Source organism: Salvelinus fontinalis, chromosome 15 (genome assembly GCF_029448725.1).
Source record: "Salvelinus fontinalis isolate EN_2023a chromosome 15, ASM2944872v1, whole genome shotgun sequence".
NCBI lineage: Eukaryota > Metazoa > Chordata > Actinopteri > Salmoniformes > Salmonidae > Salvelinus > Salvelinus fontinalis.
The window spans coordinates 12,503,519-12,520,348 of record NC_074679.1 but is presented as its reverse complement, the minus strand read 5'-3'; the positions used below and the strand labels follow the sequence as shown (position 1 = coordinate 12,520,348).

At 43.9% G+C, this 16,830-nt stretch overlaps 1 protein-coding gene across 1 annotated transcript in view; it reads left to right on the top strand.

The window, feature by feature from the left end:
- Positions 1-16,830, top strand: part of stac (SH3 and cysteine rich domain) — a 56,327-nt gene that overhangs the window by 16,553 nt on the left and 22,944 nt on the right. Inside the window, exon 3 of the mRNA XM_055862719.1 lies at positions 12,851-12,984. Coding sequence (XP_055718694.1) covers positions 12,851-12,984 — 134 coding nt within the window. The remainder of the gene's footprint in view (positions 1-12,850; positions 12,985-16,830) is intronic.

Genomic DNA, 16,830 nt, shown 5'->3' with positions numbered 1-16,830 from the left:
CTATGGATCAGGTTTTACTGCTATAATTTGGGCCTGTAACACATCTCACTGCTAATCCAGATGCCACTGTTAATTATGAATGATGCCTGTGCAGTAGGTCAACATAGTTACTGATAGAAGTCAAACAAAACAGGCCTTACTCTGCCTCTGTGCGATGTGAAGGAATCGATCGATTGTGTTTCACATATCCACACGCGTATAGGGTCTGGGCTGCATGGACACGTGCTCATTGATTAATCAATGAAGTCCTGGAAGCAAACGTTTTGCTAGACAAATGACAAATGGCAGTGGGGCTTCACCATGGCATATTGCTTACAGTCGAATAGGCACTCATATGTAGCATTTTAACATTATTATGTAAGCAACATTGTCTATGTAATTACATATCAGTGATATTTCATAGGAACATGCTACTGTAAAGTCTACTGTACAAAGCCAATCAAAACATGGGCAGAAAAGAGAGGGAAATGGGTTGAGACAAAAATGGACTAGACACAGGTGTGCTTGGGTGTAAACCGTGGGATATTACAATCGAGTATTAAGGACATTTAGTTTAATTAGTTTACTACAGTTTTTCAGGCCAGCCACACTCTATATGCCACTAGTGTGGTATATGTGGCCAGGATTGAATCTGTATTTGATTAAAAAGTATTAAGCTTCTATATTAAATCTGAAGATAAAGTGTGTATGTGTACGCCTTTCCTGCAGTTAAATGACCAAATTTCCCCCTAGTTGCCTCATAGGTGTAATGTTATTAATATTTTGTTAGAATTTCATAATTAATAAATGTTTATTTTTTTTTTTGGGGGGGGGGGGGGGGGGTTTACACCGGAAATCTAATGTTTCTATGTCAAATGGTTTTGTTAAATTTCAGTCTTCTGTGATGTACAGTACCAGTCAAACGTTTGGACACACCTACTAGGGTTTTATTTCAATTTTACTATTTTTTTTACATTGTAGAATAATAGTGAAGACATCAAAACTATGAAATAACACACATGGAATCATGTAGTAACCAAAAACGTGTTAACTTTTACTGCCTCTGAAACCCGGATCCGGGATCCCCCCCCCCCCCCCCCCCCCCCCCCCCCCCCCCCCCCACACACACTGATTAGCATCGCTAGCATAGCGTCACATTTAAATAGTAGCATCTAAATATCATTAAATCACAAGTCCAAGACACCTAATGAAAGATACAGATCTTGTGAATCAAGTCACCATTTCAGATTTTTAAAATGTTTTACAGGGAAGACAAAATATGTAAATCTATTAGCTAACCATGTTAGCAAAAGACACCCTTTTTCTTTGTCCACCATTTTTTCTCAACACCAGTAGCTATCACCAATTCGGCTAAACTAAGATATTGATAGCCACTAACCAAGAAAAAAGCTCATCAGATGACAGTCTGATAACATATTTATGGTATAGGATAGGTTTTGTTAGAAAAATGTGCATATTTCAGGTATAAATCATAGTTTGCCATTGCAGCCAGCATCACAAATCTCACCAAAGCTCCTAGAATTACTGCAGACAGCAACGTGTATTACCAATTTACTCATCATAAAACATTTCTTAAAAATACACAGCACATAGCAATGGAAAGACACAGATCTTGTGAATTCAGACAACATTTCAGATTTTCTAAGTGTTTTACGGCGAAAACACAATGAATCGTTATATTAGCATACCACATATGCAAACGTTACCAGAGCATTGATTCTAGCCAAAGAGAGCGATAACTCAACATCGCCAAAATATATTAATTTTTTCACTAACCTTCTCAGAATTCTTCAGATGACACTCCTGTAACATCATATTACACAATCCATATAGAGTTTGATCGAAAATGTGCATATTTAGCGGCACAAATCGTGCTTACACAATGGAAATAGTGTTCAACTACTCAAGCAATCTGGCCGGCGCCATTTTGAAAATACAAATATTTTAATCAAAAACTATTCATAAACTTGACAAAAAAAATACAGGTTGGACATGAAATGAAAGATGTATTAGTTATTAATGCAACCGCAGAGTTAGATTTTTAAAATTAACGTTACTAGACATACAGTGTGCGTTACAGTCAGACTAGTGACGCAATAACGGCGTCACTAATCACCATTATTGAGTTTACATTTTTCCACATAAAAACGGAATAACATCATAAATAGCTCTTACTTTTCGACGAGCTTCCATCAGAATCTTGCCATGGTGGTTCTTTGTCCAAAAGATCCGTTGCTTGGTTGTAAAACGTTGCATTCAACTTCTGATATAGCAGCTAACACTAGCTAGCCATAGCTATTTTGCCATAACGTGTCCAAATCCTCAAGGCGCAATACTGAGGAAATTCCGAAAAATAGCAATATACTCGCATAATCTGATATAACTCGGTTTAAAATAGCTTCGTTATGATGCTTCTAACACCTATGTCTAATTAAATTACAGATGGATACATCTAACGTTTAAAATTGAGCGTTTGAAAATGGCATCCTGAGGTCCCTCTCTGCGCAATGCTCAGCGTGGAAAGGAAGGCTCCTCTCGCTCCTTGGCCTTTTATAACCTCTGAGAGCTACGCAGCAAGCCCATTCCACTTCTCATTGGTTACTGACATCCAGGGGAAGGCGGGTGCAGTTCATGTCGTTCCATAGGATATACACAGACTTTCAAAACTGATCTGAAATCAGAGCTTCGCTCTCAGACCATCGCAGTACCTGTCATGGATTTCGCTGTAGAAAGAGTTCTGGGTCACCCACAGACAAAATTCCAACGGCTATAGAAACTAGAAAGTGTTTTCTATCCAATAGAATTAATAATATGCATATTGTACGATCAAGAATTGAGCACGAGGCAGTTTAATTTGGCGACACCCAGAAATAAAAAATGCTAATTGCGCCACCTATTGGCAAAAGGTTAAACAAGTCAAAATATGTTAGATTCTTCAAAGTAGCCACCTTTTGCTTTGATGACAGCTTTGCACAACTCTTGGCATTCTCTCAAACAGCTTCATGAGGAATGCTTTTCCAACAGCCTTGAAAGAGTTCCCACATATACTGAGCACTTGTTGAATGCTTTTCCTTCACTCTGCAGTCCGACTCATCCCAAACAATCTCATTTGGGTTGAGGTTGGGTGATTGTTGAGGCCAGGTCATCTAATGCAGCACTCCATCACTCTCCTTCTTGGTCAAATAGCCCTTACACAGCCTGGAGGTGTGTTTTGGGTCCTTGTCCTGTTGAAAAATAAATGATAGTCCCACTAAGTTCAAACCAGATGGGATGGCGTATTGCTGCAGAATGTTGTGGTAGCCACGCTGGTTAAAGTGTGCCTTGAATTGGGCCTCCCGAGTGGCACAGCGGTCTAAGGTACTGCATCGCAGTGCTAGTTGCATCACTACAGATCCTGGTTCGATACCGGACCGTGTCGCAGCCGGCCGCGACCAGGAGATTCAAGATGGGTGTGCACAATTTCCCATTGTCGTCTGGGTTTCGGGAGAGTTTGGCCGGCCGAGATGTCCTTTTCCAATCACGCTCTAGCGACTCCTGTGGCGGGCCGGGCGCATGCACGTTGACATGGTCAACAGGTGGACGGTGTTTCCTCCAACACATTGGAGCGGCTGGGTTCCGGGTTAAGCGAGCAAGAAGTCAAGAAGTAGTGTGGCTTGGTGGGTCGTGTTTCGGAGGACATGAAAATTGGGGAGAAAAAGGGGTAACAAAAAAAAATAAAAAAAATAAAGTGTGCCTTGAATTCGAAATAAATCACAGACAGTGTCACCAGAAAATCACCACCACACCTCCTCCTCTATGCTTCACGGTGGGAACCGCACATGCAGAGATCATCCGTTCACCTACTCCGCGTCTCACAAAGACACGGCGGCTGGAACCAAAGGACAGATTTCCACCGCTCTAATGTCCCTTCATCTTATTGGTGTCCTATAGTAGCGATTTCTTTGCACAATTCAATCATGAAGACCTGATTCACACAGTCTCTTCTGAACAGTTGATGTTGAGATGTGTCTGTTACTTGAACTCTGTGAACCATTTATTTGGGCTGCAATCTGAGGTGCAGTTAACTTTATTAAACTTATCCTCTGCATCAGAGGTAGCTTTGGGTCTTCCTTTCCTATGGCGGTCCTCATGAGAGCCGGTTTCATCATAGCGCTTGATGGTTTTTGCGACTGCTCTTGAGGAAACTTTCAAAGTTCTTGAAATGTTCCATATTGACTGACCTTCTATCACGTTTTAGGGGAATTCCAGATGCAGACAGTGTCGAAGTAACAAAGTTTATTACTAGAACAGGGGGCAGGCAAAATAACAGGTCAAGGGGAGGCAGAGGTCAGCAATCCAGATCAGAGTCCAAAAGGTACAGAATGGCACGCATTCTTAGGGTCAGTGCAGGCAGAGGTCAATAATCCAGTGTGGTGTGACAAGGTACAGAAAGGCACGCAGCCTCAGGGTCCGGGCTGGCAGAATGGTCAAAACCGGGAGAACTAGAAACAGAGCAAGGGGGAAAATGCTGGTAGGCTTGACGAACAAAACGAACTGGCAACAGGCAAACAGAGAACACAGGTATAAATTCACTGGGGATAATGGGGAAGATGGGCGACACCTGGAGGGGGGTGGAGACAAGCACAAAGACAGGTGAAACAGATCAGGGTGTAAAAGACACCTTTATGTCTTAAAGTAATGATGGACTGTTGTTTATCTGCTTATTTGAGCTGTTCTTGCCATAATATGGACTTGGTCTTTTACTAAATAGGGCTATCTTCTGTATACCACCCCTACCTTGTCACAACACAACTGATTGGCTCAAACGCATTAAGAAGGAAAGAAATTCCACAAATTAACTTGTTAACCCCTGTTAATTGAAATGCATTCCAGGTGACTACCTCATGAAGCTGGTTGAAAGAATGCCAAGAGTATGCAAAGCTGTCATCAAGGCAAAGGATGGCTACTTTGACGAATCTCAAATATAAAATATATTTGTTTAACACGTTTTGGGATTATACGTGATTCCATATGTGTTATTTCATAGTTTTGATGTTTTCACTATTATTCTACAATGTAGAAAATAGTAAAAATACAGAAAAATCCTTGAAAGAGTAGGTGTGTCCAAACTTTTGACTCGTACTGTATATGAAGTGTAACATTGGGATGCAAACTCAAACTTGAATACATTTCAACTCTATATCTGTAAAATCCAGAAAATAGCCATTCAATTCTACAAAAACCTAAAAATAAGTGATTCTCAAACCATAACAAAGACCTCACCTACAGAGAGATGAACCTGGAGAAGAGTCCCCTCTGCCAGCTGGTATGGGGACTCTGCTCTCAAACAAAAACAAACCCCACAGAGCCCCAGGACAGCAACACAATTAGACCCAACCAAATCATGAAAAACTAAAACATCAATTGGCTATACTGGAAAGAATAACACTTTGGAAATACATATTTTTTAACATAGAAAACTAGAATGTTATTTGGCCCTAAACAGAGAGTACAAAGTAGCAGAATACCCAACATTAACGAAAGCTTTGACTATGTACAGACTCAGATGGTACGGCCTTGCATCGGCAGACCTGTCTCTCAAGAGTAAACAAGCTATGTGCCCACTGCCCACAAAATGAGGTGGAAACCAAGCTGCACAACCTAACCTCCTGCAAACTGTATGACCATATCAGAGACAGATATTTCCCACAGATTACACAGACCCACAAAGAATTTGAAAACAAATCCAATCTTGATAAACTCCAATATCTATTAGGTGAAATACCACAGCGTGCCATCACAGGAGCAAGATGTGTGACCTGTTACCACAAGAAAAGGGCAACCAGTGGAGCACAAACACCATTGTAAATACAACCTATATTTATCTGTTTATTTAATTTTCATTTCATACTTCAACTATTTTCACATTGTTATAAAGAGAGAAGAGAGATATAGTGGAAGAGAGAGAGAGAGAAAGAGAGATATTGTGAGCAGAAGAGAGAGAGAGAAAGAGAGGTAGAGAGAGAGAGAGCATTGTTTGGGTGAAGGAAACCTGGTGATGATAGCAGATGCTCGGCACTATCTTTCTGACTGACTGCCAAATTTTAATGAATGGTATTTTGGGGGGTCTAGGAATCAGCAGCACACTTTGGCTTTCTGTAAATAAAGGTCGTTTTTTTCCGAAGACATATGCCATGAGGATCGTATCACTTGGCTCTTAACCTGTGACCCTTTGTTTCAGCCTCACTAAGGCAAATTAACCTTTTACTGCAGTGGGCTAAATCAGGGTCACACAGAGTGTTCCTTGCTAGTCTTAAACAAATCTACTTTGAAACAAAAGTATACACCTGACACACATGGAACTTCTTTGGGTTTGGTGTCCCGTCCATGGGACGGTTGAGGCTAATGTGATTAGTAGGTTGTAAGGTTGTAAGTAACAAGAACATTTCCCTGGACATAGACATATCTGATATTGGCAGAAAGTGTAAATTCTTGTTAATCTAATTGTGCTGTCCAATTTACAGTAGCTGTTACAGTGAAAGAATACCATGCTATTGTTTGAGGAGTGCACAATTTTGAACATGAAAAGTTATTAATATAAAAATTAGGCACATTTCGGCAGTCTTGATACAACATTTTGAACAGAAATGCCATGGTTCATTGGATCAGTCTGAAACTTTGCACATACACTGTTATTGGCCAAAATCTAAATTGCAGCTGGGCTGGAATAATACATTATGGCCTTACTATTGCATTTCAAAGATGATGGTACAAAAAAATACAAAAGAACGGTTGGTTTTTTCTTTGTATTATCTTTTACCCGATCTATTGTGTTATATTCTTGCCTTGTCTCTCGTTCCCAGCTTTGTGCAATTTACCTGAAGGGCTGATGATTAGGCGGAGGTAGGTATTGTGTTTTGTGTGCTCTAGGGCAACAATGTCTAGGTGAAATTTGTATTTATGGTCCTGGCAACTGGAATTTTTTTGGAAATAGGTTATTTTTGTCTTACTGAAATTAACTGCCAGAGCCCAAGTCTGACAGAATCTGTGCAGACGATCTAGGTGCTGCAGTAGGCCCTCCATGGTTGGGGACAGAGGCACCAGATTGTCTGCAAACAGTAAACATTTGACTTCAGTCTAGTAGGGTGAGGCCTGGTGCTACAGATGGTTCTAGTGCCCTCGACAATTAATTTATATATGTTGAAGAGGGTGCGGCTCAAGCTGCATCCCTGTCTCACACCACAGCCCTGAGGAAAGAAATCTGTGTGTTTTTTGCCCATTTTAACCGCACACTTGTTGTTTGTTTACATGAATTTTATAATGTTGTATGGTTTCCCCCCAACACCGCTTTCCCCTACCATCAATTTATATTGCAGGCCAAATTGAGTCAAAAGATTTTTTGAAATTAAAAATAATTCCCAATCAGAGACAACGATAGACAGCTGTCCCTGATTGAGAACCATACCCTGCCAACACATAGAAATACAAAAACATAGAAATCAGAACATAGAATGCCCACCCCAAATCACACCCTGACCAAACCAAAATAGAGACATAAAAAGGCTCTCTAAGGTCAGGGCGTGACAATTGGGGTTATCAGTATTGGGGAAGATACCAGAGCTAAGGATGATGTTAAAGAGTTTAAGTATAGCCAATTGGAATTCGTGGTCTGTATATTTTATAATTTCATTTAGGATACTATCAACCCACAGGCCTTTTTGGGTTGAAGGGTATGTATTTTGTCCTGTCGTTCATTCAAGGTAATTGGAGAATCCAGTGGGTTCTGGTAGTCTTTAATAGTTTATTCTAAGATTTGTATTTGTTCATGTATATGTTTTGTCTGTTTGTTCTTTGTTATAGGGCCTACAAGATAGGACATGGGGTTTATCCATACATCTCCATTTTGGATAGATAACTCTTCATGTTGTTGTTTGTTTAATGTGTTCCAATTTTCCTAGAAGTCGTTAGATTCTATGGATTCTTCAATTACATTGGGCTGATTTATGATGTGCTGTCCATAATTTTTTCTTTGTGTATTTCTGTATTGTTTTAGTGATTCACCATAGTGAAGGCATAGGCTCAGCTTTTCTGGGTCGCTGTGTATTTGGTTGGATAGGTTCCTCAATGTCTTTTTTAGGTTTTTGCTTTCTTCATAAAACCATTTGTCATTGTTGTTCATTTTCTTTGGTTGTCTATTTACATGTTTATTTATTTTGGTATTTGGTATTTTGTTAGGATCCCTATTAGCTGTTGCAAAAGCAGCAGGAAGAAAATTATTGTAGAAACAGTTTGAATTTCTTGGCTAATTGTTTTTTGGTAGGTTTCTATGATACTTTCCTTCCATCTATAGCAGCTCCACTGCTCTTTCTCTCTTTTTTCTCTATTTTTCTCTCTCTGTTTCTCTCTCTCTCTCCCTCTTCCCCATCTCTATATTTTGCTCTCTCTCTTCTGCTCTCCCTCTCTCTTCTGCTCTTTCTCACTCTTCCTCTATCTCTCTCTTCTGCTCTCTATCTCTTCTGCTCTGTTAAGGCGTTCCTCCTCCTCTCCATTTTCGGAAAAGGAGGAGTATTGAGGGAACCAAGGCGCAGCGAAGTTTGAACACATAATGATTTATTAAATAAACAAAATAGACAAAGACGAAAACGAACTATACTGGATATAACTAACAAAATAACAAAACGATGTAGACAGACCTGAACAAACGAACTTACATATACACGAAGCACGCTGACACAGGAACAGACTACATAAACCGAAACGAAACGAACAACCGAAACAATCCCGTATGGTGTAAGACATAACACAGACACAGGAGACAATCACCCACAAACACACAGTGATAATGCCCTACCTAAATATGACTCTTGATTAGAGGAAAATGCAAACCACCTGCCTCTAATCAAGAGCCATACCAGGCAAACCGAAACCAACATAGAAACAGATAACATAGACTGCCCACCCAAAACACATGCCCTGACCAAAAACACATAAAAACTAACATAAATAGGTCAGGACTGTTACAGTACCCCCCCCCCAAGGTGCGAACGCCGGGCGCACCAGCACAAAGTCCAGGGGAGGGTCCGGGTGGGCAGTTGACCACGGTGGTGGCTCCGGTTCAGGACGCTGTCCCCGTACCACCATAGTCACTCCCCTCTTCTTTCTACCCCTTCTAATGCCCACCCTAACACTACCTTCCCCTAAATAAACAGCTAGCACCAGGACAAGGGGCAGCACCGGGACAAGGGGTAGCACCGGGACAAGGGGCAGCACCAGAACAAGGGGCAGCACCAGGATAAGGACCATCACTGGAATAAGGGGCAGCACCGGGACAAGGGGCAGCACCGGGACAAGGGGCAGCACCGGGACAAGGGGCAGCACCGGGACAAGGGGCAGCACCGGGACAAGGGGCAGCACCGGGACAAGGGGCAGCACCGGGACAAGGGGCAACACCGGGACAAGGGGCAACACCGGGACAAGGGGCAACACCGGGACAAGGGGCAGATCCCGGCTGAAGGACTCTGGCAGGTCCTGTTTGGACGGCTCTGGCAGGTCCATGCTGGCTGACGGCTCTCGACGCTCATGGCAGGCTGACGGCTCTCGACGCTCATGGCAGGCTGACGGCTCTCGACGCTCATGGCAGGCTGACGGCTCTCGACGCTCATGGCAGGCTGACGGCTCTCGACGCTCATGGCAGGCTGACGGCTCTCGACGCTCATGGCAGGCTGACGGCTCTCGACGCTCATGGCAGGCTGACGGCTCTCGACGCTCATGGCAGGCTGACGGCTCTCGACGCTCATGGCAGGCTGACGGCTCACGACGCTCATGGCGCTCTGACGGCTCTGGCTGCTCATGGCTCTCTGACGGCTCTGGCTGCTCATGGCTCACTGACGGCTCTGGCTGCTCATGGCTCTTTGACGGCTCTGGCTGCTCATGGCGCTCTGACGGCTCTGGCTGCTCATGGCTCGCTGGCGGCTCTGGCAGATCCTGTCTGGTTGGCGGCTCTGGCAGATCCTGTCTGGTTGGCGGCTCTGGCAGATCCTGTCTGGTTGGCGGCTCTGGCAGATCCTGTCTGGTTGGCGGCTCTGGCAGATCCTGTCTGGTTGGCGGCTCTGGCAGATCCTGTCTGGTTGGCGGCTCTGGCAGATCCTGTCTGGCTGACGGCTCTAGCGGCTCCTGTCTGGCTGACGGCTCTAGCGGCTCCTGTCTGGCTGACGGCTCTGTAGGCTCATGGCAGACGGGCGGCTTTGCAGGCTCATGGCAGACGGGCGGCTTTGCAGGCTCCTGGCAGACGGATGGCTCAGATGGCGCTGGGGAGACGGATGGCTCAGATGGCGCTGGGGAGACAGATGGCTCAGATGGCGCTGGGGAGACGGATGGCTCAGATGGCGCTGGGGAGACGGATGGCTCAGATGGCGCTGGGGAGACGGATGGCTCAGATGGCGCTGGGGAGACGGATGGCTCTGGCCGGATATGGCGCACTGTAGACCTGGTGCGTGGTGCCGGAACTGGAGGCACCGTGCTAATGATAAGCACCTTCCTACTAGTGCGGGGAGCAGGGACAGGGCACACTGTATTCTCAAAGCCTACTCTATCCCTGATGCGTGGTACCGGCACTGGTGACACCGGGCTGAGGACAAGCACATCAGGATTAGTAGGGGGAGAAGATACAGTGGGTTCAGGGCTCTGGAGACGCACTGGTAGCTTAGTGCGTGGGACCGGAACTGGAGGCACCGGGCTAGATACACGCACTGGAGGAGGAACAGGGCTCAGGATACGCACTGGTAGCCTAGTGCGTAGTGTATACACTGTAGGTACTAGGCTGGGGCGGGGAGGTGGTGCCGGAAATACCGGACCGTGGAGGCGTACTGGCTCTCTTGAGCATTGAGCCTGCCCGACCTTACCTGGTTGAATGCTCCCGGTTGCCCGACCAGTGCGGGGAGGTGGAATAACCCGCACCGGCCTATGTAGGCGAACCGGAGAAACCATGCGTAAGGCCGGTGCCATATATGCCGGCCCGAGGAGACGCACTGGTGACCAGATGCGTTGAGCCGGCCTCATGACACCTGGCTCAATACCCAATCTAGCCCTCCCAGTGCGGGGAGGTGGAATAACCCGCACCGGGCTATGCACTCGTACAGGAGACACCGTGCGCTCTACTGCGTAACACGGCGCCTGCCCGTACTCCCGCTCTCCACGGTGAGCCTGGGAAGTGGGCGCAGGTCTCCTACCTGCCCTTGGCCCACTACCCTTTAGCCCCCCCCCAAGAAATTTTTGGGAGTTACTCACGGGCTTTTTCGGCTTCCGTGCCAGACGCGTTCCCTCATAGCTCCGGTTCCTCTCTCCGGTAGCCTCCGCTCTCCTCAGTGCCTCCAGCTGTTCCCATGGGAGGCGATCTCTACCAGCTAGGATCTCCTCCCATGTGTAGACACCCTTTCCGTCCAAAACATCGTCCCATGTCCATTGCTCCTTCTTTTCCTGTCCCTTTCTCCTTTGACTCCGCTGCTTGGCTCTGGGTTGGTGGGTGATTCTGTTAAGGCGTTCCTCCTCCTCTCCATTTTCGGAAAAGGAGGAGTATTGAGGGAACCAAGGCGCAGCGAAGTTTGAACACATAATGATTTATTAAATAAACAAAATAGACAAAGACGAAAACGAACTATACTGGATATAACTAACAAAATAACAAAACGATGTAGACAGACCTGAACAAACGAACTTACATATACACGAAGCACGCTGACACAGGAACAGACTACATAAACCGAAACGAAACGAACAACCGAAACAATCCCGTATGGTGTAAGACATAACACAGACACAGGAGACAATCACCCACAAACACACAGTGATAATGCCCTACCTAAATATGACTCTTGATTAGAGGAAAATGCAAACCACCTGCCTCTAATCAAGAGCCATACCAGGCAAACCGAAACCAACATAGAAACAGATAACATAGACTGCCCACCCAAAACACATGCCCTGACCAAAAACACATAAAAACTAACATAAATAGGTCAGGACTGTTACATGCTCTCTCTCTTCCCCTCCCTCTATCTCTTCTGCTCTCTCTCTCTCTCTCTACTGTTGTCTCGCTCTCTCTTGCTTACAGACAGTCACATTGTCTGTTTCATAACTTCCGAATGCAATTAAGCCTAATTAGTCCTCAATTATTACAATGTCTCTGACTCATACATCAATGAAACCACTAGTGGTGTAGACACATAGACAGGAGGCATCATTCCGCATGGGGATTTTTTTCATCAAACTTCCTTTGTATCCAGAAACGGGAAAGATATTGAAGGTGAACAGAAGTGCATCTGGACACTGAGGAGAAGAGTATTGGATTAAGTTGGGTCCAATTTAATGAAACTTTAAGAGGAAATTTGGGGACATGGTTTGGGGTTGAGGGAGGTCATATTTGTTCCGTTTTTAATTTAACACTGGATTTGATTACCTTAACCAGACAGTCAAGTCTAGACAAAAGTATGGTCCACTGCACTCTCAAGGTGAACACTGCTGTGTCAGAGATTGACAGCACTGCAAATGTGCAATGTCTGAGTAGTACATTTAGCTGCAACCACCGTGATTACAACAGAACTGAGTTAACGCACCTGTCCTCTCTTCCTTCTCCTGTAGTCTGATGAAAGCAGTTATGACATGACATGGTAGTTGTGATTGTATCCTATTTTTTCTGTCATGGAAAATGTTGAATAAATTGTGTTTTGGGAATCATATTCTGTCATGGGAATTGCCAAATGAATTGTGTCATGGAAATTGTAGATAATTCAGCCAAATAATTTATGAATACATCACCAAACTTTGATGACTCTTTAAAGATGAAATGGACTTCATGTTGTGCTTTTTTTGACAGGTACCACCTCCAAGCATGTGGTGATGCTGGCAGGCAACACGGCCAAACATGGCCTCCGCTGCAAAGCCTGCAAGATGAGCATCCACCACAAGTGTGAGAAAGGAGTGGGATCGCAACGCTGCCAAGGCAAGCTGGTAAGAGCCTGAACATCATCACAGAATTAAATATAGAATAAAGGTATTATATATACTGTATCTCTATGGACATCATCACCGGTGTCATCATTAGTGTCGTTATCAATGTCATCATCAATGACATCGTCACTGTCATCATCCATAGAGTTACATCTATATTCTATCACTGTCATTGTCATCAGTGTCGTCAGTGTTCTCCCCAGCTAACCAGAGAATGTATTGAAAATGTTGTATTAACATCATCGGTGCCATCAAGCTCCCTTCGTGCCTACAGTATTTCTCCCCGCATTAAGCATTAATCCAAGGTCAATAGGTCTGGCCTCGAGGAATCTTTTTATTACATTGGAATATATTGAAGTGCTATATGCCATTCTGTTAGAAGTACACCATGGCAATTACAGCCTATTGCTTAGTATGATTCACATATATTTGTCTCAACAGTCCCACCAGAATACCAGATTAAAGCTGTGGTGCGGAACATATTGTGCAGCGAGGCAGGACTCCTCAGAGGTTAATGTACTCATCACAAAGACATGAAAGGTAGATTAGTAATGCGGTACTGCAATTACGGAATTTAATAATCATGGTGGTGCTGACAGTCCACTGCCAGAGGAGTCAATAAGCAGCTCATAAAAAAGGTGATATAATACTAGAAAAAGAACACTTTATTGTCCATTATCTGAAATATCCATATTTCTGACTGGGTTGAACTTACTGCACATAGCTGGTATTGTGTCCTCCCATTATCAGGCAATTCCATTATATACAGTGTGATTCATCACTCTCCCTCATTTATCTCAGTATGTGAACTGTGAGCTTGCATTTTAATGAGGGGGGGGGGGGGGGGGGATGCAGAGAATGCCAAGACCAATCTGTCATTTCACTGTTGTCCAATGTACTCTGGGGAACTGGCAGTCACGACTGCACTGGGGCTTTTTAGTCATTCACACCGAATCACACGTCCCACGCGGAAAATATATAGCGTGTGCGGTTCCATCATGTGTGATTTCCATTTGCTTGGCTCTCCAGTGACTAACTTCTCCAGAGTCCAGGTGCCCCTGGCCTGCATGGGAGGGAATTAACTGGGATTGACAGGGAATCACTGGGAATAACTGGACATTACTGAGCTGAAATAAAGAACTGGCCAGGAATGGGTGGGATTGAACAGGGGTAATCAGGATTGACTTGGGGTTTAGTGAAACGTGTGTACCGTGACCATGGGACTGCTCAGGATACAGGAAGACAAGAGTTCCCTTTGCCCTCCATTTTCCTTTTTTTCATGAGCTGCCTAATGCATTGAGGATGAGCCTTGTGGAGATAGGGATCAGCTTTCAGGAGTGGAAAATGAGGTTGAGGGGTCAAGCATAAAACCAGAATATACTCCCAGTGGGGCTCGCCTCTAAATTAAGGTTTCGCAAAATTTGGCAGGTTGTATTTGTTCAACCCTGCTTATTTCTCTTGGCAAGAGAATTTGGTCAGAGAAAAAAGAGTGTACATGAAACCAAATTTATATCATGATGTGTTGTTTGAGTTGAAGATCAAAATATTACACCATGACATGTCATAACAGTGAAACAGTGACTAGATTAGATTAGACATAGTCATATGAAATGGCCACTTACATACTACAGCTGAAATCATATTTCTTAGTATTTCAGTCAATATGGCTGCGTTTACACAGGCAGCCCAATTCTGACCAATTCGTTTTGTTTTTTTAGATCAGAATTGGGCTGCCTGTGTAAACACAGCCTACAACATTCACACTGTAGGTATAGGCTATCCCACCAATATGTGTACTGTATGACACAGTCAGTGAAAACATACATCCTTTTATATTTCCCAAACAGTTAACATGACTATCACAACGATAATTCCACACTTTTGACCAGTGACCATTCAAACTGGATTCAAACCTCCATGTTATTTCAGTAGATGAGTTTCAGTGGTCTCATGCATCAACCAGACAACCTTTTCATTAAGGAGCTTGCGCTCTGACAGGGCCTGACATTGGGTGGCACTTCAGAGGTGCTTATAAAGTTCAAGAGTTGCTTCTTTTACCTTCTCATTACCAGCCGCGGCACATTGAGAATTAATCAAGGCAGAGTACACATGCAGATTGCCTGAACCCACGGTTGATTATTCAAAATTTAATCAAACAGAAATGCTTCTTCTTTGTACAGTTGAGGCAGAGTGGCTGTGCTTATTGCAGGAATAATGGCTGCCAAGCACCTAAACACAATAAGTTGATTTCATTGTCAGTTAATACCCGATTTTGAAATGACCTTTCACTGTATATGATACCAGGGTGAATCTGTCCTTGTTTTGATAAGCTTAGTATGTGATTAACACCTAAAGATGTAGGATCTTAATTTGAGCCAGTTTGCTACAGCAGGAATTAATCCTGCGGCAACAGGAAATTTGAATTATTATGTGGATTATAAGTAATGGACATTTTTGTATGGATTGATACATTTTTCGTAAGGAAAATCAAGTCTAAAATGTCAAAGTGGAAATTACAAACTTCAGAAGCCTTTTTTTAAACCTCAAATACACAAGTTTAATGTATTGTATTGCAGGACAGTTCTCCTGCAACAGGGTGATCAAAATAAGATCCTACATCTGTAGTTTAATTATTCTACCTACTTGTCTTGTCATGTATTGCACTGACATTACCATCCTTGCCTAAGATAATTACTATTTCTTGGGCGAGATTCTGAGAAACTGAAATTCTGAAAATGGAGGCCATCCACTGTAATTTTTCTGGATGTATGAATGACATCTCTGATGGGAAATATTGATTGTATGGGAGACGGTAACAGAGAAACGTCATGGTTAGATACTGTGCCTTCGGAAAGTATTCATACCCCTTGACTTTTTCCACATTTTGCTATGTTACAAATGTATTAAATACATTTTTTCCCTCATCAATCTACACACAATACACCATAATGACAAAGCAAAAACAGGTTTTAAGATATTTTTGCTAATTTATTAAAAATAAAAACGGAAATATCACATTTACATAAGTATTCAGACCCTTTACTCAGTACTTTGTTGAAGCACCTTTGGCAACGATTACAGCCTCAAGTCTTCTTGAGCTTGGAACACCTGGAAAACATAGATTGGCACACCTGTATTTGGGAGTTTCTCTAATTATTCTCTGCAGATCCTCTCAAGCACTTTTAGGCTGGATGGGGAGCGTTGCTGCACAGTTATTTTCAGGTCTCTCCAGAGATGTTCGATCGGGTTCAAGTCCGGGCTCTGGCTGGGCCACTCAAGGACATTCAGAGACTTGTCCCGAAGCCACTCCTGAGTTGTCTTGGCTGTGTGCTTAGGGTCCTGTTGTCCTATTGGAAGGTGAACCTTCGCCACTGTGTGAGGTCTCTCTGAACTTTTCTCCGTTAATCTTTTCCTCAATCCTAACTATTCTCCCAGTCCCTGCCGCTGAAAAACATCCCCACAGCATGATGCTGCCACCACCATGCTTCACCGTATGGATGGTGCCAGGTTTCCTCCAGACGTGGCGCTTGGCATTCAGGCCAAAGAGTTCAATCTTGGTTTCATCAGACCAGAGAATCTTGGTTCTCATGGTCTGACAGTCTTTAGGTGCCTTTTTGCAAACTCCAAGCAGGCTGTCATGTGCCTTTTTTACTGAGGAGTGGCTTCCATCTGACCACTCTACCATAAAGGCCTAATTGGTGGAGTGGTTGTTCTTCTGGAAGGTTCTCCCATCTCCACAGAGAAACTCTAGAGCTCTGTCCGAGGGACCATCGGGCTCTTAATCACCTCCCTCACCAAGGCCCTTCTTCCCCAATTGCTCAGTTTGGCCGGGTGGCCAGCTCTAGG